General features: G+C 39.3%; 1 protein-coding gene across 1 annotated transcript in view; it reads right to left on the reverse strand.

Moving 5' to 3' along the window:
* ISM1 (isthmin 1) overlaps window positions 1-25,738 on the reverse strand; it is a 33,044-nt gene extending 7,306 nt beyond the window's left edge. The window contains exons 1-3 of the mRNA XM_081941169.1: window positions 24,742-25,738; window positions 5,164-5,403; window positions 8-281 (exon numbers count right to left, since the gene is read on the reverse strand). Coding sequence (XP_081797295.1) covers window positions 8-281; window positions 5,164-5,403; window positions 24,742-24,864 — 637 coding nt within the window. The 5' untranslated portion in view covers window positions 24,865-25,738. The remainder of the gene's footprint in view (window positions 1-7; window positions 282-5,163; window positions 5,404-24,741) is intronic.
* Between the last annotated feature and the right edge of the window lie 279 nt (window positions 25,739-26,017).

Below are 26,017 nucleotides of genomic sequence, written 5' to 3' on the forward strand. Positions count from 1 at the left end.
CACTCACCATATTCGGGCTGCTCCTTTGATTCAAACATCCGATGACTTGATGGATGCCTCTCCCACCCGCCATTCAAAGGATTTAGGAAGTTGCTGTCTTCAGTCGTGCTATCATATTTGTAATCCTGGTCACCACTACTCATGCGAGTGATAGAAGGTGCGGATCTTTGCCACCAGTTTCTCCAGTTTGGGGACAGGACAGGCCAGCTGGTTTTGCTGCTTTCTCTTTGAAGACCTTTCTCCGATTCAGACTCTGTTCCGTCAACAACCTCTATAGTCACCTGGAGAATTCAAGAGGAAACGGCATTGAGGCCTCAAAGGCTGTCTTCCTTCTGATCAGAAAAACTCTTAATATATTAATAAATCTTATAAAGCCTAAAAGACAGCTGCAATCTAGTAAGGAATACATTGGAGAGAAAAAAAGGACGCAATGCAAATTGGGTGAAAAGTTACAGCTGCTGTGAAGTGGGACACATTCACATTCACAATTATGTTTGTGATTACATAAGAAGAAAGAGTTGTATATTTTCTGTCAATACCCCTCTGTAATTTGTTAGTCATTTAAACTTTCTTAAAAACATAACAGGTAGGTATGTAAAGAGATTCCCACATTTTACACAGTGGAAGCATGACAGAGTGAATGGATTAGGGAGAGGAAGGCACAGAACAAGGACATGTACAAGGTCAATAAGAGGAGGGATGAACAAATGAAGGCTGGATCCAATGTCAAAGAAAATAGGAAATACAGGATTAACATTCTTTTTCCATAGGCCACTCGTTTATAATCTTATTAAAATTTAGATGTTATTGGACAAGTTAACATATATTGTTTTTACAATTATTTAACTTACTTTTTTAAAATTTCTGCTGTAAGGTCCCAGTATTATTTATCAATGGACTATTTAGTATTGGTGTATATTTGCGCATATTATTATGAATTAAAATGTTGCCTTGGAATTTTTGACAAATTATTTTGAAATACTGTATTATACAAGCTCCCTAAAACATTCTGAGTCTGATTTCAGCCACAGTGATGACATATAATATATATGTACACACACACACACACACACTTTGAATAAAGCAATCAATTCAGTCATTCCTGCTTTTTCTTCCTTATTGTGGAAATAATATATATTTCTATTTGCAATTAATAATTTTTTATAAACGAACACCTTTTATATTAATAAAATTCATTCAATTATTTGATTCTTTAATATTAAAGGGAAAAAAATACTCCCCCCCATCTATTTTAAAACACTATTTTTTTCTTTAAAAACGTTTTTAAGATCAGAGTTCTAATACGTTTTTTAAACTTCCTCTTAACTTACATACTTTAAAGTTCACTTTCAGTTAGACCAATAAAGTTCCAACTAACTCCAATTAACTCATTAAATTTAAATCACTCCCTCCAAATTATCCTCATAAATTAATTTTTTTCTTCTTGTATACATCATTTTTAAAACTCTAAACTTTTCTTTAAGCCAATATATATTTTTCTTTAACTTTTTCTTAACATATTTTCAAATACATCTTCAGTAATATTTTACAAGCTTTAAGAATTACTTAAGCATTATATATAATGGGAAAAATGCATTTTCAGACCCCACTTTACATTAAAACTTTATTTCAATTACTAATGTCAGTCTGATAAAAATCCATCCTTATGCCAATTGACTTCTTAGGTTTAAGTCACTCCTTCCAGCTTATCTTCATAAAATCTTTCTCTTCTCTGGAATGTTGATCAAGTAGTTATAAACTTATCTTTTTCTCAAGAATTTCTCAACTTTGTTAGTGTCCAGGAAGAAAAAGCTCCATACTTGTCCTTTTGAAAGTTGCAGGTTTTCTTGGAACTCTTCTTTCAACTGTGTTGGGAGGTTTATATTTAAACCATCATAATAAATATTGATGTCAAGTTTATATTCCAAAATTGCAATTGACTCCTCTACATTGATAATGTAGAAGTAGCTTTGTAACTTTCCTCATATATTTGCATCTCTGGAGTATTTTTTTTAACATCTTAACTCCCTCTTTAGTGAAAGAGTAGCTTTTTGTAAGTCACAGAAGAATTGCCGGCCAATCAGGAATCATAAAAATCAGAAAGTTTTAGCCACCCATAGCAAAGTAGATCAAGCTACACATAACAAAAAATAATAAACTAGAACCACAACTTTCTACCCTTATATTTCTCCATTAATTAAAAAAAAGAGACTCCACACTTCCTTATTTTAGCTTGCCTTCGCAGCCTTCTTGTTGTTTAACAATGAAGAAATCTCCCAAATGCTGCTGATCTTCAAAAAGGAATAACAGGCTGTGACTAAAGAGAGCTTCTCTTAGTTTGATAAAGATTAATAGTCCTTAAAATGATTAAGAAATGAAAGGCACAACTACTGTCTGTTTGAAAAATAAATTCCAAAATGGCTGCTTCTTCAATAATGAACTGATTGCAGCCCTGTCCTCCAGCTGTCGACATAGCACAACTCCTAAAACTACGGTATTTGCAGATGGTTGCTGTATGGTGGATTTTGCGGGATGATTCTAGAACTAGGAGAGTCTTATAAACTAACAGAATTCCAGTTCCTTCTGTTGGTAAGTTGAAAAAGCAACAACCAAGATAAAATCTTCAGGGACCTTTCCCTGGGCATGTCATTTAATTGGCCGTCTGCACCAGAAGTCAACTGGAGTCCATCTTCAGGGACCTACTCTCTAGCTCCAGATTGGATCCTGCTACATTGTCCTGGGACACATATATTGGCCTTCATTCATGAGTTTTATTTTAATTGAAATTTAAACTTATGGTCCTTATTTATTGATTTAATGTTTTATAGTGAATTTTAATGGAATGTCTGTATGCCACTTAGAGTTGCCTCTGGCAAGATGGACAGCGTACAAGTTTAATAAATAAATAAATAATATACAAACTACTTATATTCTACACAGAATTTTATCTGTACAGTCAAACCACTGATCCATTTACTCCAACATTATCAGTACTAGAAGTGACTCTTCCTCAGTCTGGTCAACATTTGGGAATTGCAGGCTCACCAATCCAGAAGGCATCAGATTGGGTAAAATTCCTCATGTACACCAATGTACCATTGTTTGTATTAACAGTGCCTTACTAATTTCCAGTAATACCATATACATTTTTTTCAGTTCAACTGTATTTCAGTGCAACACTGTGTATGTCTATGCATGTTTTTATATGGAATAAAGAAATGTACAGTATATTTAAACATACACAGACATTTGATGGAGAAATTATGCCATACAGTGAGATGCATCCCTGCCTAAAGAGGAAACATCTCAAACATAATTGAAGAAGGGAACTTTAATTCATGAAATCCTACCTCATACTGTGATTTGGTTGGCCTTCAAGGTGCAACAGGTCATATTTGATTTTGTGGCAAATGGTTATTAGGGCTCCCTCTATGAAAGTATGGGAAATAGTTATTGGAAGAAAGGGAACATTCAGGTCAAGAAATGAAATATCGGACCTAATTTCAGGACCTCCTGGAACTCAGGCGCTATTTAAATAGGCTTGAGAAGCAAACACGTACATCACACATAAAATGACCTGGCAGCCAAGTCCTTTTGCTTACACATGACTTCCCTTTCTTTCCAGGGAGAAGAAAGTGAACCTATTGCCCGGTGAATAGCCCTGCTATGCCAGCCTGACTGCATGAGTTGGCATGTGTCAAATCAGTGCCCATTAACAAAAGAGCTTCTCAGAGAGAGAGAGAAAAAAAAATGCTCCCCAAGGAAGTATCTTTAAAAGTACCTCATTTTCAAGAACTTCCTGGGAATCCGTTTACTTGAGTGCAGTGGTGCATTTGGCTGCTGATTTGGCAATCAAATTTTAAAAAGCAGCTGTAGCACAAAAGTAACAGCTGCTCGGATTACCCTTTCAAATGATTCCGAGGAGCTGAATAAAATATTTTGTTACTGAAACAGATGTAGGCAAACAATCAGTAAACAGATAGGCACTGTGCTCATTTCCACTGGCACTAGGTTAATACAATCCTAGAAAATCTTTCTAAGCAGTGGATGATTGCTACTTTGAAGTGGAAATATTGAAGCTGCCCTTCCCCAGTCTCCAGATGTATTTAGAGTGACAGCTTCAAGAATTCCCAGCTGGAATGGCCAATGGGCAAGGCAGGCGTAAATAAATACTCATTCATATTAAGCCTAAAATGGGTAGAGAGAAGACAAAATAAGAAGAAATTGACTACTTTACATGTATCTACTTGAATGCCTGTGCTGGACCATGAAAGAGAACATTGCACAGACAGACGGTATTCAGTTCTATTCATAGGCAAACATTCTATTTTAGAATACTGGAAATATTCTAAGAGATGATTGCAGAAGAATTTGCTTGAGATCTAATGGTGATTCTAAATGTAAGGTCCCTGATCTGGCCTACAAAAATTCAGATGACTACGAGACAGCAGCAAAGGAAAAATAAATCTGTTTGCTGCCAATTAATGGGTATCCCATTTTTTTCAATCCAGTTATGATAATCCTGAATAAAGATACAAAAGCTGGTTTCCAAAATAACATTGGTCTAAAAGATTCCAGGTTCGTTCTGATTTAGTTGTGGTCCAAAATCCTCAGGAGAAGTCAGCCAATTTAAATTAAAATTGAAAGAAACGATGCCTTTAACTGTATACATTTTATCACTACAGATGCTGTGGTGACACCCTGTTAGTAATTTAAAAAAATCATCCAAGGAAAAGTCAATCATTCTCACATTAATTTCCATTTTCCTTTTCTGCTGTTCACATTAGGAGATAAGTGTAGTCTGCTTGATATTACATCAAGACTAATAATGGGATTTCAAGTCAATTAATCAATCAATAAGGTGCACATTTAATTCAATAGTGATCTCAGCTATACCAAAGAACAAAAATACAGGAATTTAACAAAACATTCTTTTCCTGCACCTACCATTTTCATATTTTTTCACATAGTGCACAAATATTTACTAGAGTTCATGCAACATTATTTATTCCCTTTATAGTATGAAATGCCCAATTATTATCTTTCTACCCCCCCCCACCACATTTATTCCTGATATTGGAAAGTGCTTTTTTAAAAAAGGTACATCTTTAGTCCATGATTGCTTTAAAATCAGATTCAAAGAATAAAACGGAAGACCTTTACCTGGATGTTAGGGTTTTGCCCATTGATATCTGCCTTTGAGAAGTCAGGAAAATTTGGAAGATCGAAAAGGAAAGATCTGGGCCCATCTCTTTGCAAGGATGTATGCCCATTCTGCTGCCTGAATCGCTGCTTGGCCAATGACCTGTGTGCTGCCTGATGACCAGGGTAATTCTGTTGATCTTCTGGGTCTAACGTGAAGCTGCTTTCAAGAGATGAAAGGCTCTCTGTGTGGAGGATTTCCTAGGAGGGCAAAGAAAAAAAGGCAAGAAATTCAATTTTTGTAGATCCAAGAAAGATATTAGGCTAGATACAGCTAGGTTTAACAGATGTGGTTCTGTTGTGGACAGAATTCTGTGGGTAGAGGAAGGCAAAAGGGAAAATGACAACTTGTGTGTGATGCTTTATAAAACAAATGACTCAATATGTACCGTTTATATGACAACCTGACATCTAAGTCATTATGTATATGGAACTCATTGTTGCTTCCTATACACCCTACTGATTCTGGCAGAGGTGCTTTATCGTGTACATTTCTGCAAAAAATGGTGAGATTATTGTATCTCATGTCCTATGGAATGCGTTGTGGCCTTGAACCTTTAGGATACAAAATTCTGGTGTTAATTTGGAAAAGATCTTTCTGAGTGCAAAAGAATCCGTCAATCAAAGAAGAAGGGCACCAGTGGATCCCTCTTCCAGAGTGGCTTACATTAAAGCTATCAAAAGCTTTGTGCCGGTGAAATGAAAAGACACAAGCAGAAAAGAAGCAAGCTCATGGCCTTTGCAATGGCATGCCTACAATCAAGAAAACAAGCCCATAACATTTACAGTATATATTCAAAGGCAAGGGAGAAATAAAATGTGCATTGTGATGTTGTTGATGGAACAGCCTCCTATTATAGTTGATTTATTATATTGCTCACAAATATATAAGGTGCCAAGTTTGCTGTCTTGTGGCATCACAACACACATATTATTTTGATGAAATCTCTGCAGATACCTTGTGTACAATACTACATAGAATGTGCTGCTCCTCAGTATATCCCAATCCTGTCCCTTACTTGATGTTTAGCAATACAAGAAAGAAATTGGCAGTGCAGCTATATGACTTTTGCATTGACAGGGCAAGGAATTAATAGAAAGTGGCAGTGAAGGTTTTACCCTTGCTAGTTTGCTGGTGTAAAAGTTGGGATTTTTAACAGCTGGACCCAGATGTTTTCAGTTGCTATCTAATATAAGAGCTACATTCTTGAAAATATGAAGGTTAAATTGAGACAGATGCAGAAAAGAGAACAGAGTGCCAGGCATTATTAAAAAAACAGTGCTTGTATAAGAAGCTATGGGTTGCTCATTTGTGATGAGCACAACTAAACTGGGGAGCAGAAGAGGAAACAAGAAGATCTAAAGGTTCAAACTCTATGTCAATATCCATTTTTGAAAATAGTGAAACTTAGTTCATGGGCACAAATATAACAATCACAATGGGGAGTGTGCCATTATTCCTAATAAACATGTTGCACTGTTCCCCTTCTCCACAATTTGGAGCTGAAAAGCAGGCAAGGGAACATTCCCCATGCTCTATAAAGTGCCTTGAAGGAGTAGCTCAACCTTTGGGAACAATTGCCCTCTTCTAAAATCTGTGTTTGGGTAAAAGCTGAGACTTTAAACATAAATCAGAAATCTAAGGAGACCGGTACAATTACAGAGATGACCCTAAATCTAGAAGGAGGAAAGTTATATATAACAAGTTTGTGCTGTGTTTTAAAGATATTTCTAATGACTCCAAAGAGCAACAGATGAACAGGAATGAACAAAAATCCATATAATCTGTTGTATGATAGACATGGTCTTAGTGATACATTTTGGCTCACTATAAAAGTGTGTATTCATATGTTTACATCTTAGCTTACTTCTAGAGCAGGGGGCTCCAACCTTGGCAACTTTAAGCCTGGTGGACTTCAATTCCCAGAATTCCCCAGCCAGCCAAGCTACTGGGGAATTCTGGGAGTTGAAGTCCCAGGTTTAAAGTTGCCAAGGTTGGAAACCCCTGTTCTAGAGGTCTCAGAATGACAAGTTCTTTCCCCTTGATACCCACAGACAAACATCATAAAATGAGTTGTCTAATGAAAAGATGGCTGGCTCAAGATCTGCAAAGGTCTTTTTGATTGAATAGAGTTGAACTTGGATCTCACATGTACTTGTATAATTTAATCTCAGCCATACAGTGTCTCTAAATCTCTTATATATTTTGGACTAAAGCTCCCGGCCTTTGGCTATAGGAACTACAGGTCACAAAGTTTCCTGTCCTCAATTTGTGACCCACCAAGCAGCCTTATGCAGCCTACTGGTTTTTTTTTAAAATAGACTAAATGTTGCTACTGCCAGGAAGGATCTGCTGCTACTTCATTTTTCACTGCCACCTCCTCCCTGAAAGACATGCTACTGAATGCTTGTCACATCTCCAGGCCTCATCGACATTGCCAGCTCTATTGCTGCCAGTATTGCTAGCCACCCAACATTTGATTGGCAGGCCAGCTATTCCTTTGTGTCCTGCAGTTACTGGTCATGTAGCAATGTGGCACTTTGTCCTCTATGAGTTTTTGCTGCTCAAGTATACCGTCACTCTCTAGAATTGTCTTTCCCAATCTATTGCTCTCCAGATATGTAGCGTTACAACCCTTGTTGGCTACTCTGACTAGGGAGGATGAGAGTTATAATTTAATTAATGAGAAAGGCAGTTTTTTGAAGATCTAAAACAGGGGTGTCAAACTCACGTCATCACAGGGGTGTCATGTGACATATCGGGATTTTTTCCCCCTTCCCTAAACAGCACGTGACACATCCAGCCCATGGGATGGGAGTTTCACAGCCCTGATCTAGAAGGTCCTTCCTCATATTGATTTCAGTTAGGCTTTTAATGATGGCCATGAAAGTTAACAATTTGCTTTAAATCTATGTGGCCTATTTCAAAGATTTCACACAGCTGTTTCAGGTTTCCAGCAGACAGATGTTCTATCATCGTTTTTATTTTTCCTGCCTATCTCTTAAAATATTCAACATCTTGTTCCAAATTTATTTCTGGAATTATCATCTGCCAAATAATATTTTGTAAAAAAAAAACATTTTGTTTATATGGTGTAGAAAAAACAAGAAGAGTTCACTATTCGTTTAGAAGCTAAAAATAACATTATGTATTCAGTAGGAAAAATGCTACATTTACAAAGAGGAAAGAAAAGGAAACAGAAAGATCCTGAGACAGGCAACCTGTTTGCCTGACAAGGAAGTCTCATCGGTGGTATTCTACATTTAAAGTTTGACATAGTTGAGCCTGGAAGCAAATTGAAGTGAAATAAAGTTTGTTTCCAAGGCCTCTAATTAAGATTTCAGCCAGAGAAAATGTTCCACTTTTCATGTTTAGGCCCCAATTGCCACGTTAAGAAAAAACAACAACCCATCACAGTGTTGGAGTGAAATAGTTATTTAGAAAGGTAGAGGCAGAAATAAGATAGATAGATAGATAGATAGATAGATAGATAGATAGATAGATAGATAGATAGATAGATAGATAGATGGATGGATGGATGGATGGATGGATGGATGGATAGATGGATGGATGGATGATAGATAGATAGATGATAGATAGATAGATAGATAGATAGATAGATAGATAGATAGATGATAGACAGACAGACAGACAGACAGACAGTAGAGAGATAGACAGAGACCCCTCCCTTCCAAAGCTTCTATAAAAACACAAGAGGACAATTCTTTTTATTGATTTGCCTAGGCATAACTTAGTTAGGCATAACTCCAGATGATACTCGAAGGCAATTACAGGGACAGAACTAGTAGCCTTCTGCTGTTTAGATTTTATGCTTGTTATTGTACAATGTCATTCTGGCTTTGTTTAAAATTGATTTTCTTTGTATTTTATTCATTTATTGGTTGGTTGGTCTAAATCTAACGAAAGAAACAAGTAAAATATTTAATATGGTTGCAGGATTTTCATAAAGTGGTCTCTCCTCTTGCTGGTCAAAGCTTTTCAAATCTTTTTAACTCTTAACTTTTAAACCCCTTTTAAACTTTTCAGCTTTTTGCATCAAACTAAATGTAAGAGTTCATGCTACAAATTCAAAATACATTAAGATGGGTAATTCTCTACATTCAATAAATTTCATAAGAACGATAACTGCCCTGCTTTCTGGAGTATATAAAATATAAGAACCATCATGAATGCTTATGACCCTTTAGCGTAATTTCTGAGGTTATATCATCTTTAAAAAGATATCAATTAATTTAAATTCCCAACGTAGCCGGCTAGTGAAACAAATATATCTAGCTTTGAAATTTTGTTACAAGCGCACCTGGATTACTCCTATGCCACATAAGCAGACTATTGGACCATTGAGAGGAGAAACAGTAGACCTGAAGCCTTTTTGAAGCTAATAATGGACTCTTAAGTGATAGTCCGGGTTTCCAGAACACCTGGTTTATAATTAAAAATATTTAACACAGAGGCTTCAGATGAAAGTCTGTAAGAACTGTAATATCCACAGTACACGGTTCCTTCCTGCAAGCAACAAAGCATAGAAGCCTCTGGCATGAAAATTAATGAATGCAGCCTCGTTTCGACATTGTTCAAGCCCGAACCCTCCTCTCTGCCGATGCTCTATTGTTACAACATCAAAGACCAACTGCTGGCTCAGATACAGTCAATATGAAAAGAGAAGAAGGCCCCCTAAATTTACTGCTTGACTGCATTCTCTTTAAATGGATAGCACCGTGGTCCTCTTTCAAAGGAGGTATCCCAGACATAGATCATCTTTATAGGACATCACGTACAATAAAACAAAGCTGTAACTTTACAAAACCCAGAAAAACCAACAACCCAACCCAACAAGAAGCAACGTGAAGCACCTTTAAAGATTCCCCGCGAGGTGAACATTCCAATTTTTTTTTAAAATCACTGTGGCTACCAGTTTGTAAAATCTTTGGTGTATTCCATCCATGGTTCAAAGCTTATCAATGACGCGATTTAAACATTTTATTTGGGTTTTTTTTAAAAAAAAACTGAATTATAATTTAGCTGAGTTTGCATTCTCATGTTTGATATTCTGAACTGGGTTTGGTTGTTGTTGTTTTTGTAACACCGGACAGCTTTGGAATACTTAAATCTTAGAATTATTTACAAAGGCATTTCCATAAATTTACTCACCCCCCCAAAAAATGAAAAACCCTTCCCCAACATTGTTTTACCTTTAAATAATTTTAATCATGACATATATCTCTGACTTATCAAATAGGAAGAGCTTTGCTGTAGGGGAAAAACTTACCCCTATTAAACTGTTTTGTTTCCAACCTGAGCAGTGAATGTTTTAAAAACTACTTGGTCCAAATAAAGCTTAAGATCGGTTACACATAATGCCTCCAGAGTCTACTTTTTCATTCACTACAAGAAATTTAATCCATCCTTGTTACTGAGCTATTTTAATGTTTGCAGATGCTACAGCTATGTTAAAAATGGGACTGTAGCTCCAGATAGGAGGCACAATATAGATGGATGAATGTTATGACAGAGGCTTCCCAAGAGCATGAAGCAAACTCCTTGCCCCGACAAAAACCCCTTTTATTAATTTACTTTGAATTCTGCTCATTCACATCCAGCAAAGTCTTTCAAGGGAGGATTTATAGTCACAGACCTTATCTGGCTTCGAAAGCTGCCAGGCCGATATTTTCAAAACTTGGCAAGGAGTCTGAGAGAGTCATGAACCAGTTAAATGAACTAATTGTCTCCTGCAAACTGCACTCCCTTTTTGCTTCTCTTTTATTTCCTCTGGGAGGGGCCATTCATTGTCCACCTGTGGCTTACCCCCGAGTTGACCCCTGTGTTTTAGCTGTTCCTTTCATCTGGCAACTCTGTGCATGCGCACACTGGGAACAGGCTCCAGCTGTTAGTCTGCCTCACTGATGTCTGACTCTGAAGGCAACTGGTAACTGGCATATGGCTCTGGCCCCTTCTCTGTCTCCAACACAGAGCCCTCATCAGAGCCTTTCCCAGACTCCAGGACTGGCCCATGTTCTTCCCCAACCTCCTCACTGTCCGTATCTGCTGCCAGCTCCGCTGGCCGCTGGCTGGCCAAAGAGAGGAAAACCACATCCCCAGAGTCAGAAAGGGCATAGTAGTCTTGATCTACTTGATCAAAAGTAGTCTTTTTTAAAAATCACAATAAAGCAATTAAGTCCAAGATCAACTAAAATATCAATCAATAGTGAAAACATCTTCAGGTTTTCCGGAAGGTATTTATTCAGGATGTCAAGCAAAATCTGTGGAACACTGGATGGATATGATACAAGTGGGAAGACAAGTGTAACATTCAAAGAGTTAAAATACATATAAAATACATCTGAAATAGTTTGGTTATAGACCTCTTGCTTTGGAAATAAACAGCTTTAAATACAAAAAATGATGCTGATGTTTCTTTTATCATCACTACCTTCTCGCCATGCAATATTTAGAAGCTTATAAATATGTTTTGAAATAAGCTGGTCTCAAGTTAGGAACTTTCTGCAGAGGAAAAGTCATCTCACACAGCACTGGTATTCTGACTATGTGAGGACTGCAGTAAGAGAAAAAGTGAAGAAAAACTAAAAGATTTCCAAATATCTCTTCAGATGAACCTGAATTAAATTTTCCCTATGGCATGATTTTAATTAACTTTGCAAGGAGCTGGAAAACATCTGGAATCTTTTCCATACCTTGTCCCTATGTCCCCATTAATAATATGAATCTTGCCTGGTACTTCAACCAGAGCACCTGACTCAGTTTCTGTTCCCCAGAGAAAATGCATTATTTTATTTTTTTGCAACATTTCCTCTGGATTTGTAAGTAGGCTTCCCATTGGCAGGAATTCCCATAGCATCCTGCAATTTCTTCTTTTTTCCTGTAACCCAAAAGTTGTATTACAGTGCAACAATCATTATTTCTCAGAAGACAGCTTTGCTTCTCCCAACACAAAATGGGAAATGATTGTTATTTTATTTTTCTATTCCCCTTAATTTGAAGGACAGAACAAATACGGGACAGGGAAAATGGAAGTATTAACATTTTTTGTGACCCGCTAGAGTGCTGGTTAGTTCTGCTGTAGAATGGATAGAGCAAGGAAGATATACATATGATGCAAAACGAAGCAGAGAGTTTCAGCAGCTGCTGAATGTATCCTTAGAACAAGCCTCCCCAACTAAGTGTGCTTCAGATGTGCCAGCTTTCATGAGAGCTGCTACTGCAACACAGGAGTAGATTTTTGGGACAGTTGTTCCAAAATAATTAGTATTTTGAGGAACATGCTGAATAGAAATAATATTGCAGCAACAAAAATCTATTTTTAAAAAATCAGATGTTGCAATCTTAAGAAGTCCTGATAGGAACAAATTGTAGCATGAATTTTCTGCCATCGGTGGCTTAATTCTTGAAGCGATACAAGAAGCCTTTTTACTCCCTATACCATGATTCTTTATGTGAACTTCCAGGTGGCTTAACTCTATTGTCTCAAATACTCGGCTTCAAACATTTCCTGATGTTGTACACTGATCTTAAAACACTTATCCCATAATGTTATACATGGCACACTATTTTACTATCCTTTGTTTCTTTCAACCTGATGGGCACATTCTGTTTATATTTTCCCAGCATAATATTATAATAAAATATAGTAAGAGAGTTCAAGGGCAGAAGTTAAGAAGCCGAAGATGCTCAGCTGCTTTATATACCATTGGACCCCAAGATGGAAATTGCATGTGCTTATGCACATGCAATCACACACACACACACACACACACACACACACACACACACACACACACTTACACCGTTCCCACAGGATCCTGGATTTTATAATGAACAGTTTGCATTAGACCCAAAAACATTGGAAGCAGTGCAGTTGTTATACAAGTGAGTCACGTAGTTCATAATTACCAACCTGGTAAATAGTCTGGCCATACCATTTTGAACTAATTGAAGATTCCAAACAATTTTGAAAGAGACCTGCATACAAGACTGTTATAGCAGTCAAAATGGGATGTACCATATTTTTCGGAGCACAAGACTCACATCCCACCCTAAAAGAGGGTGAAAATTTGGGTGCATCTTATACACCGAATGTAGCCCTGCCCACCCACCAACTTCCACCCTTTGGCCTCTGCCACCCAGCAATTTGCCTTCTTGCAGCAAACAGCGAACATCTTGTTTCAGTTTCAGCTTCAGCACAGCCTGATTAGCACAAGCAGCTGATCGTCGATTGGATCGGTCTCCCAACGATCAGCTGTCTCAGACTGCAGGGATTGCCATTGTCTATTACCACCTCCGTGCACCCAATTTTCGGCCTCCACATCCCATTTTTGGCCTCTGTGCGCCCCGTTTTCGGCTTCGGCATGCCCCATTTTCCACCCATCCCTATCCCCACTGCCCAGAATGTTCAGAAAATGGGGCGCACGGAGGCCAAAAATGGGGCATGCGGAGGTGGCAATATGCTATAGCAATTCCTGCAGCCTGAAACAGCTGATCATTGGGAGTCTGGACAATCAGCTGCTTGTTCTAATCAGGCTGTGCTGAAACTGAAATGGGCTGTTTGCTGCAAGGAGGCAAATTGCTGGGAGGCAGATTTTTTTTTTCTTGTTTTCCTCCCCAAAAGCTGGGTGTGTTTTATGCTTTGGAGTATCTTATATTCTGAAAAATACGGTAGTTAAGGCAAAGGTTGCTACAGAGATATCACCCTTTCCTAGGAATATGTGGATTATTTTGGCCATTATACTTCTCTGTGCAACGATTCTCAATTTCAAATTCAGGCTGATGCTGACCCTGCAAAACCGCCTATTCCAGCGATGGCGAACCTTTTTTGGCTCACGTGCCACAAGTGGAGGGAGCACAGGGGAGTCGTGTGCAGGCGTGCCGCACCCATAATGCAATGCGCGACCCCCCAGTGCGCATGTGTGCACTACAGGCGCAACCCCCCATTTTTACATGCTTTTTTCTCCCTCGGAGGGTCGTTTTAAGCGTTCCAAAGGCTTCAGGGAAGCCTCCGGACGGTCCCTGAAGCCTTCGGAGTGCTCAAAACGACCCTCCAAGCAAACCAGAAGTCACTTCTGGTTTGCTCGGAGGGTCATTTTGAGCGCTCCGAAGGCTTCAGGGAAGCTTCTGGATGGTCCCTGAAGCCTCCGGAGGGCCTCCAGGGGGGAAGGCTCTTTTCGCCCTCCCTAGGCTCCTATAAAGCCTCTGGAGCCTGGAGGCCCCCCCCCCCCGAAAAATTGCTTTAAAAAAGGGTGAACTCAGCTGGCCAGCGTGGGCATGCGCGCTGGCCAGCTGACAGGGCAGCGCCTCGCGTGCCCTGACAAATTGCTCCGCGTGCGACCTGTGGCACGTGTGCCATAGATTCGCCATCACTGGCCTATTCTAAAGGCTTACACTCATTTCAACAAAGGGAGTGCTCCTATTATCTGATCTGTGGTTTCCAATAACATGAATTCAATTTTCTGTTGTCTCCCTTGCATAAATTCAGTTTTCCATGCTTTATTCCAGTCCCCAACTACACCTGTTTACGGCTTGATTAGCTCCCATGGGACTGAGATGAAAGGAAGAGCTTTCCTCTCAAAATATTGGTGCCACTGAACCCAGCAGTGCCTGCAGCAATTTCATAAGCATGATGAATGCTACCAGGAGCTTTGTAAAATTCAAAAGGGTGCCATAGTGTTCCAATGGGTTATTGTGCCATACTTCACAAGCACTATCTTCTGAAATTATCCATGTATGATAACTGTAAAATGGAATTAGGTAATATATGTGTGGCCATGACGACTTTTTCTTTTTTTAATTCTTACATAATACCTGGGTGCTTGGAATATCTCATACATATTTAATATCTAGACCCTAATGTTAACTCCTACTCTAAATACCTGAAAGAAAGTAGACGAGAGCACATATAATTGGTCATTATGTCATATCAATTTACCAGGGGTGGGTTCCGGCAGAACTCAAAAACAAGATGGTGGCACTTATGGCGCCCTCTGGAGAGCTGGTTTGGGGGTATGGCAGGCCTTGGTTGCTGCCGGTTCCAGTGACCCAGGCCACCAAACCACTACCAGTTCGGCCGAACCAGTAGGAACCCACCACTGCGATGTACCCTCTCTAAATGTGTGTAGTACCTTATTTTAAGGAAGTTCAATGCTGTCATGAAAACTGACATGATTTCAATGTTTCAGCTCTAATTAAAGGTCAGTGCCTTTTGGTAAAGTACTGCCCACTGGGTTGGATCAGAAAAGAGCTGAGTTCTGTTTTAAAAAAATAACTGATTTTTTTGGTCCAATTGACAGAGCAAGAAAAGGGAAGCGGCTGGAGGAGTAAGAGAACATTGCTTAGATATCTCAGGTGCCTGTAGAGTCAAGCACAGGAGCCTCCTGTCGTCTAGTTGCTGGATATTCTTTTTCTCTTTCCTTCAACTTCCCCACATTATGGACTTCTCAGTACCAACCATAATGCATTATAACTACTTCTACATTTGTATTTATTCTATATTTAAAACCATATTTTTAATAAGGCTTCCCTTGTGGTCCTAAAACATTTTATATACATATTACCACATAGGATAAATGATATTCTTCGCAGAGGCAGGAACATCTTGTAAACCTTTCCTTTGTCAAACACACACAAGAAACATAACATAGGTATCATTACTGGTCTGAAAACAAAATCCAAATTCATTGTTGGGAATTATCTTCACCTAAACCAATAAAAATGTTACCAAAAGTGTGCATGCTTTCCAGTACTCTTTCTTAGGTTAGGTGATACAAACAGCAGCTTTGGAAGAAGCAGCAATTAGGTGTGGTACTGTGGCATGAATTCTGCAACAGTATGAACATATCCTTAAGCCATGTGCCATGATAATACTGTATGTTCATGTGACAAGAGTGTCATTTATACATTTATATACCATGTTTCCCCAAAAATAAGACAAGGTCTTATTTTATTTTGACCCCTGAAATAAGTGCTTGGCCTTATTTTGGGAGAAGTCTTATTATTTTTGAGGTGCAGGAGGCAACAAGCTTGGTCGCCTCATGGCTGCTGCTGTTTTGCAATATTTTGGAGGAGAGCTTATTTTCAGGGGAGGGCTTATTTTAGCACATGAGCTCAAAAGCCTGATTGGGCTCATTATCCGAGGAGGTCTTATTTGGGGGGAAACAAGGCAATGCATGTATAAATATGCTTATTTTTTCAACATAAGAGCAGCAAGCAAAGTAAGGGAAGGGAATTAGATATACTCAAATTCCATTTATAATCCAAAGACAGAATTCCAAACTAGTGATGGAGAACAACAGAATTGGGAATGTTGACTTATTTGAATCTGGGCTTCATAAGTTAAAAAAAAAAGTGAACAAGAAGTTACTTGTATGTAAAAACCTTCTCAGGCCTGGTATCCTTCAGGTGTGTTGGGATTACAATTTCAAGGATTCCCAACCATCATTCAGACGACTGTTTTATATGAATGAGGTCTGCTTCATTTTTAGCATCTTTATATAAAAATCTCTATAACATTATTCTCTTCTTCAAACTTGTTTAAATGGGTAGGTGTTAAAGCTTGCTTTATTTATTTTCTGGTTTAATGTTTCTATTGTGAGTTTGGTTCTGGCTTTATAATTGTGACTGTTTTAAGACTACAGGTAGTCCTCAATGTACAATCATTTATTTAGCGATTGTTCAAAGTTACAACAGTACTGAAAAAAATAAATTATGACTGGCCTTGGCATTTATAACATTCTCATGGCCACATGATAAAAATCTGGTGCTTTGCAATCGGTGAGCATATACGAATATTCATATAGTCTTCATTTGTGACCTCCCCAGGGAGCTTTACACAAGCCAAGTCAATGAGGGAAGCTGGATTCGCTTAATAACTTTTACTGCACTATTCGCTTAACAACTGTGAAATAAAATCAGGTGTGACTCACTTAATAATTATATCACTTAACAGTGTACATTCTGGTCTCAATTGTGTTTGTAAGTCAAGTACTACCTGTATCACATTGTAAACTGCTGGGAATTACTTTGTTTCAGTGATATATTAGTGTATGTGTGCGTGTGTATGCGCGCGCACATGCACACACGCATAGAAGACAAACCAAACTTAGAGTGCCAAGAACCCCACAGCCTGATTATAGTTTGGTTTATATTTATTACTTGTTAATATGGTCAGGTCTGTAAACAGATTACAGATATAATTCTTATCATTATCCCCTTTATTGGTGTGAGTTAGTTGTGTGTGCGCGTGTGTGTGTATACATGCATGCATGCACGCACGCACACACACACACACACACACACACACACATAGTGTCACAACCCCTGGTATGCCCAAATATGCTTCCCTTTTCTGCCTATAAGCTCACCCTAGGAGCCAACCAGGCAGAAAGCCATTTTTTTATGTTGCCTTGTTACATTTGTGTTGCATTTGCCCTTTATTTATTTATCAGCACAAATGCAACATATATGTGTGTGTGTGTGCACACACACACATACACAAAAACAGCCAAGCTCAGAGAGAACCAGGGACCTGTTGTTATAATATATTTACTGTCAGGAAAACTAAAGCAGTTAGATATCTAAATAAATATTGATGTCAACAGAATTCTATTGAGATGAAAAAGTCCATTCTTGTCTTGGCATTTTTCTACTGTATCTCTATACTTGTGAAATGATTTTTTTTTTAAAAGAAGAAAAATAGAAAGGTTCCATACTACCTAATACCTCTACGATTAAAATATAGGCTTTAGGGTTTTTAAAAAAGAAATTCTAAAGAGAATATTTATAGCAGAACACATTTTTTTCAGAATTCCAAAATAAGGATGCTTGTGTATGCATGCATACTGTACACTCAATTCACTAAAATTTAGGCCAGTGCAAATTAAGTCTACCAAGTATTCCTTTTTTTAAAAAGCTATTTTATTTATTTATTTAAGAATTTTTTTATGGCCACTCACTCACTCTCAGTGACTCTTCCTTAATTATTGCTAATGGGATGAGACACTCAAAATTGTTGGCTATTGGTGCAACTGTGAAAATTTCAGATGACACCTGAACTAGGTCAAAATTGATATTCACTACCCTAGTTTATTACTAAGGGTCAGAATCTAGTTTTAGAACCAAGATATGCAACTTGTTCAATAATACCGTTTAAATACAGTATATTTCAGCTGGGTAATTCTAGCACTAAGTTCCTCATAATGCATAAGAACTGGAGAAATTCAACACTTAAACAGTACCGCCTGAGGAAAAGGTGTATGTAACTGACTTAGGGAAGCAGAAATCTCCGACTATGGTGAACTTGTTAATAAAAACAGTTGAATAGTGATTGTGCAAAAATTAGAAGGTATATACAGCACTTGCAGGAACTTGTGTTTTCCAGATTACAACTCCCAAGTGTTTAGCAAAGATGGTTAATAATAGGAATGTTGGCATAGGTATTCTCAGATAACTAGGGTGATGAAAAAGTGATGACAATTTAGTAAATGATTTCCTCTTCTATAATAAAACATGAAGTACCTTAGAGGCAGAAACTTCACAATATCTTGAATACTTGAAGAATGCTAGTTTTGTGTTTCCATTTTTTCCCCTGTACTTTTCAATCAGTATTGACTCCTGGCAAGTGCCTGGACAAGTATCTGCATTTTTCTTGGCAAGCTTTTTCAGAAGTGGCTTGCCATTGCCTCCCTCTGAGGGCTGAGGGAGAGTGACTGGTCCAAGGTTAGACAACTGGCTTTGTGATTCAGGCTAGACTAGAACTCATGGCCTTTTGTGTTTGTAGACTGGCACCTTAATCACCACACCAAAATCTCTTTCTTCTTTCTTTCTTTCTTTCTTTCTTTCTTTCTTTCTTTCTTTCTTTCTTTCTTTCTTTCTTTCTTTCTTTCTTTCTCTTTCTATCTATCTATCTATCTATCTATCTATCTATCTATCTACACACACACACACACACACACACACACACACACACACACAGCATTCAATATTTTATCAGACATAAAGCAACATACACCATGATATCTATTATAGGAAGGTCTGAGGAAAATAATAGATATTAACATAATTACTGTCTCCTGAATTAAATAAATGAGGGCTGGCTTTTTAGCATTTAGCCATTCTAGAACTCAGAATTTAAAACCTATTATTACTTGAACAAAATAATGAAATAATCACCTACAATGGGGAGCATATAGTTGAAATTTATAGTCTCAACTGTAATTGACTAATTACTAATTGTACCACCAATGGTCACTGTATAATCTTTGAAGTTTGCTCATTCCTGCAGGAAGATATTAGAATTATGAATCTATCCATGGAACTTCTCTTTTAATTATACATACTAAGAATTAGACAATCTTTTAATTTTATTTTAAGGTTTATTAAAGCCCAAACTGCTTCATTCAAATGCATCTACTCAAAAAAGGAAGGGAGAAAAAAATCTGCCGTTTTTCCAAACACTTGCTCCGTGTTAAGTAACCCTTCAAAAGGGCTGCAAGAGACATGCATTTCCCAATACTATGTAAATCAAATTGAGTACCATCTCAGGTGGAGAACATTTGCCAGCCAGCTAAAACCATTACTCATTTGATTTACTATCTGCAAGATCAAAAATGTTTCTTTCTACAGACATTTTTAAAGAAAAATTCCAGATGAGCATACTCATAGTATTGTTGTGGCATGGAATAACAATGTAAAAGGAAAGATTTAAGAAAGTGCAAAACCCATTAGGGCAATATCTGAACAACTAAACTAACAAAAGTTTCCAAAAATCATTAATTTGTTTTGTGTTATAAAATATAGATTGAATATTTTAAACTTTCACCTGTTTAACTAATATTTAACTGCTTATTGTGACATCCAGTCTATTTTTTGCCCTAAATGTTTCAGCTTTTCCAAAATTCAGAAACTGTAAAATCAATTAAGTTAGGAAGCCTGTAACTCTGAATTGTTACACATGGCAAAATATATGAAATATATACCCTGGATCAGATGTTCAAAGCTGTTTAAGGGCAGGAGGTCAATTTAATAGAAAACTTATGAGAAAGTGGAGTGATTTCATGAAGTCAGAAATCTGTGTATACATCCTTGTGTTAAACAGAATCTGCTTTAGAATTAGATAATCAGTTTTTCTAAGCTTCACTTGTTGATACTGATAAGCAATTCATTTGGACTTTTAATTAGCTCAGCTGTTTCTCTCCATTAAGAAAGAAATATTCTTTCAGAAATATCCCAAATGCCTTATTAAAACAATGCACAATTATCTTTAGGTCACTCTTTTATAGACATTCATAAATATAATAAATAAATAAATGCTAAGCATCACAGGATAGAAAATTATTAAAGTGCTACAATGACAAGAAGTCCTTCAAATGGTAGTTGCTCAATACTCCTCTCCCTGAAGTAAACACATCTTAAAATTCAATCATGGGGTAACCGAAATGTTCTACGCTATTAAGAGGACATAAAACTCTATTTCTGAATTAGAAGATCATGCATAATGGAGCAGTTCCAGATTTTGCAAGAAGTAAATCTGATAAAGTCACTCTAAATAAAGCAGGTGTTTCTCAGATTTTCTCCATAAATGCCCTTTCTTTATATAATATATGAATCAAATGCTTGGTCTGTTGAAAATATAACAAACTTTGTTCAATAGCCTAGTCTCCATAAAGAAAATTGCAGAAATTGTGTGTGTGTGTATGTATGTATATATATATATATATATATATATATATATGTATGTATGTATGTATGTATGTATGTATGTATGTATGTATGTATGTATGTATGTATGTATGTATGTGTATATATATATATATATATATATATATATATATATATATATATATATATATATATATATATGTGTGTGTGTGTGTGTGTGTGTGTGTGTGTATGTGTATGTATGTATGTATGTATGTATTAAGAATTTCTCTTAAATCAATCAAAAATAAGAATATTTTTATTTTGTATGGGGTTTGTTTTATATTGTAGTTTTCAAAGTGAGTCACTGAGAGATGTTTTTGATTGGGGTGCATATAAATATATTTAATAATTAAAAACCTTCTAGCTGCTTTCTTCAGTCTGTCCCAAAGTGCTTTTTCAAGAGGCAACTGGACTTTCTGGTTTTTCTTTAAAGACGTTTCGCTTCTCATCCAGAGCTGGAGAAGCTGCTTGGGTGAGAAGCGAAACAACTTCAAAGAAAAACAAAAAAGTCCAGTTGCCTCTTGAAAAAGCATCTTTAGGATTTGAATGATTGAACTGGATGATTGAGAATCACCACAGACATATTTTCATTCTACCTAAACAATTTGTTGGGGTTTTTACAGGTTTATTTGCCTTCTATGAAGGCCCCTGATTGGTAGATTCCCTTTCTTCTGCTCATTATCTTCTATACCAAGAGTTTTGAAAAAGTGTTCTTCAAACTTGGGTTTTTCGTGTGTGTGTGTTTTTTTTTTATTAGAATTTTGGGTTTACTAGTTTCACACACTCACCCATCACGGTCAGTGGTTTGAAATTATGGAAGCTAAATTTGTCTCTGTATATCAATGGCCAAAGATCTGTCTTAAATGTGCATATAACATTTTCTGGCTACGTAGTTTACTCAGGAGGAGAGAAGGTCTACTGTACTGATGCACAGAAAAGACGTCCACATATTCCATTTACATCATAAAAATTAAAACCTCCATGGAGGTCAGCAAGCTTGCTTCCGTGGCTTGAATTATGATGGGAAATAATAGCCTAGCAATTTGCTAAATGTTGGTTGGGTCCTGAAGCTCAGCTCCCCAATATTTCAGTCACTCTCATGGGCATCTCATACATTTTATCCACTAATAATATCAGCTATCCAGAGAACTTGATGCAGAATGCAACTTAAGCTGGATTGGTATAAGAGTTCTTTGCATTTACAAAAAATGATTACTCATTGAATTATTCAGTACTTAATGAAAAAAGTAATGCATGTCAAGGGAAGAAGTGATTTGGTAACATGTTCATAAGAGCATTCAATGGATGTCCTAATGAATGTAGGAAGGTGTCATCTCCATAAGTGATCAGTGCCCTATGCATCCATCGGGGAACAGGTTTAAAATATCAATGTAGGGGCCCCACCTACATATGACCAATCCCTCATCCATTTTGTACACGCATCATCATCATCATCATCATCATCATCACACACATCTACAGGGCTCTAGATCAAGCATTTAATGGTCATGACTTTTTGACACCCTCGACTTTGTCCCACCCACAGATGCCACTGCTTGTTGCCCATCCATCATCCATGGATGTTCCAGCAATGCTGCCCTTTGCTGTCAGAGGCACAAAGATGTTCCTGAGTGCCTGACATTCTGACATATTTGCAACTCTTTCAAGAGGTATATCTTTTCCCTTAATTGTGTAGCTGCCCTCTGAACTCCTGCATGCCCTGAAGTAGCTATTGGACTTTAAATCCAAAGTGCTGCACAGCTCTAAGAGATACTGAACAGCTAAGAAGGAACTCATGTTTACTGCACAATGGAGAGTTTCTAGCACTTTTCCTTTTCTTAATTTTATATTATAGCTGAACTTGGACACTGTCTCCTGGGTTCATTTCTTGGCCATAAGTCAAAAACATAGAACTACTGCAATCTAAAATCTGGAAAAGAACCTTTTCTCTTCTCAAATATATTTATAATGTCACCAGATTAAATGTGTGATTTTTGAATGCGTTATAACTAGAACAGACTGATACCAACTATCCACCTGCTCTGTGCTTACCAGAGATAACAAGCCTAAAAGTATATGATAGAAAGTCATTTGTCCAGGGAATGTATCTTTGAGAGGAAGTGGTTCCTAACCCAGAACATTATCTGAAGTTAATTCCCTTCAGATTCCTAATCTGAAGTTAATTCCTTTCAGAAGAAATATTTTTGCAGAAAAAAAAATTCTTCTTAGCTAATATTTCTTCAAATGCTTCTAAGTGCAGAAGACAGCAGAGGATATTTAGGTTGGGGAGTATAGGCATAGAATAAAAAAAGCCTTGGTTTTTTTTAGCCTTGTGGATTTATTAGTATCAGTCACACATGACATGCCTTCTCTGTTATTAAATCAAATTGCAGACCCACTTTTGCCCAGTCAGATGCCCCCAAGATTTGTTTGTTTGTTTGTTTAAATATGTATGCATGCATGCATGTTTTGTTTGTTTGTTTATTCTTTATTTATTTATTTTATTGGCCACCAATCTCACCTTAAGATAACTCTGGGTGGTTTACAATCATAAAAAAATAAAATTCAAAAGAATGGTTGACTGGAACTACAATTGCCAGAATTCCCAACCAGAAGGGTCAAAACAGGTCTCCACGGGAATTCTGTGACCTTTAACCCCAACAACCTGGAAGCTTTGAGAACACTAATATAAACAAGGAAGCAAGTAAACAGACAAGTATGACATGGCATGATAGGACATCTAAATTTATAGTTTCTTATGTGCCCAATCAACCCTCAATTACAGCTTCAAACCGGGGAATATTCTTGATACATCCATAGTAGCATAGCTAACCATAATAAATCATATTTGTGCATCAAGCAAAGTTTTGCCTGCCTGGTTTCCTCATCTGATGGTAGAAAGGATGGTGGTTATGAGGCAGCAGGACAGCGAATGAATTTACTTCAAGAAGACTAGGAAAGTTGTGGACAGAGCCCTCGGTGGGTGAAACAAATCTCAGGCATTTTAAAATCATGAAAATTTGAAGGAGGCAAGAACATACATACATAGACAGCCTAAACATGCAGCAGTAACAGTAACTGGAAAATGATGGTTTTGTTGCCAGACCAAAAGTCCCAGCACCTCTCTTTTGGCCATTCTATATGGGTCAACAGCATGTCAGAAATGCCAATTCTCTACCCCAAGAAAGGTCCTTATCCTGACTTTGGAATGAGCATGTGGGAGGTCAGATACAGGACCAAGAAACAATGAGCATTCAATGCCAGGGTGAACCAACTGAAATATACATGACAAACTAATGTAAGAAAAGAGAATTTTAAAGACGCTTAGGTGGAGCATGGCCAAAAAAAGGTTAGGAGCCACTGTTCTAGAGGAATCTTGCCAGCCTGGACTTCAACCTCAATTCTTTCTAACCTGCACAACATTGGGGGGGGGGGGAGGACTTTCCTTCAATTCTTAACAATCCTAATTCAACAGGGGGGAAAAGTCTTAAGAGAGAATTGGCTCTAAGCTTCCAAATTTCCCAACCTTTCACGGCCCTGGATGGCTGGGAATTCTGGAGTGCCCAAGCTGGGAAAGGCTATTCCCGAAGCAAGCCAGCCGCTTCAGGGCGTGCTCGCAGGAGGAACTGCAGCGAAGTGGGTCGAAGGCGGCTTCCCTCAGAAGGCGCGCTTTACGAATGCTTTTTCGCCAGCTGGACGCCCGGAGTTTTCTGCCTATGGCGGGGTGGCCGGTGGAGGGGCGGGGGCGGGAGGGGGGCTCAAGAACCTTTTTTGGCTTTTGCGTGCAGCCCAGCCTCGTTCCGCGCTCTCACCTGCTGACGCTGGCTGTGGTTGCCCGGCGGCGCTTCGGGATCGCTGCTTCGCAGCACCGTGATGTGCAAGGTAAGCAGGAGGAGCCCCAGCAGCAGCAGCAGCTCGGCCGCTAGACGCACCATCCTCCTGCAGAGGACGGCTTTAGGGCTCCGCGGCTCCGGCGGTGGCGGTGGCGGCGGCGGCAACTGAGCAGCAGCAGCAGGAGGAGAAGGAAGAGCAGCAGCAGCCACCGCCGCCTGCCCGGCCGCTAAGGAGCCGAGAGCAGGAGTTCCCGCGCCAGCAGCGCCGCTCTCGGGATCGTCCGGGCCAGCAGGAGAGGAAGCGTCGTCGCAGGCAGCGCCGCCGCCGCCGCGCCACCGCCACCACCACGGCGGAGCCACTTCGGGATGGGAGGAGGTTTCCGAGGCGGCAGAGAAGGACGACTGAGGAGGACGCTCGTCCGACGGCGACGGGTCGGGCTGCAGGGGTCGCTGCTGCTGCGCTCGCAGTCCGGCGCTCGCATGGGGTCTTCGCCCGCCTTGCGAAAAGCGCCCGCTCGCCCGCGGGGGCTGCCGCGGACTTCTCTCCCCCCCTCCCGCCTCCGAGCGCGCCGGACGCGCCCCAAGAGATGTGGCCGGGCAGCCCTCGGGTTGGGGAGGAGGGGAGAGATACACAGGAGAGAGAGAGAACCTCTGGGCTGGCGCCTGGGGAGAAATCAGGGCGCTGGTGGTGTAGATGCCCGGCCTGTCTGCAGAGGCACCGTGAAAGGGGGTGGGCGGCGTCCGCCCCTGCTGGCGGCGAGCGGGAGAGCCCCACTTGGAGGAGTCGGTCCCCCTCCCGCGAAGTCTGTCGCCTGGCGCTCGCTGTCCGGCCAGAAGGGCTAATTTCTGCTCTTCCCTTCTTCGCCTGCGGGATGAATTCCCCCCAAGGTCTCTCAGGCGAACCAGACCCGCCACCCGGGTCCTTTGGAGAGCCAACCCTTCCCACAGCAGCCTTCGGAAGCCGCCCTTAACCCGGGTGCGCTTTCAGTTAACTCGGGGCGCTTTTCTCCTCAGCCCATTAAGCCCTGAGAGCGACTGACTGTCAGTTTCAGGCTCGGCTGATGTGTCAGTTGGGAGCCCCCGCGCGAAGTTTTCCCGCCTTGCCTCGGCTCCGTTCGAGGGCGAGTCCCGATCCTCCTTTTCCCCCCACTCCCGGACCAACTTTCACCCCCTCGGGTCTCCCTGGTCTTCCCTTCCCTGCTTCTTCTTACGGCCGCGGCCGGTCCGAGGCTATTTCCCAGGCAGAACTGCCGCG

Source organism: Natrix helvetica (assembly GCF_964273705.1).
Source record: "Natrix helvetica genome assembly, chromosome: 2".
Lineage (NCBI taxonomy): Eukaryota > Metazoa > Chordata > Lepidosauria > Squamata > Natricidae > Natrix > Natrix helvetica.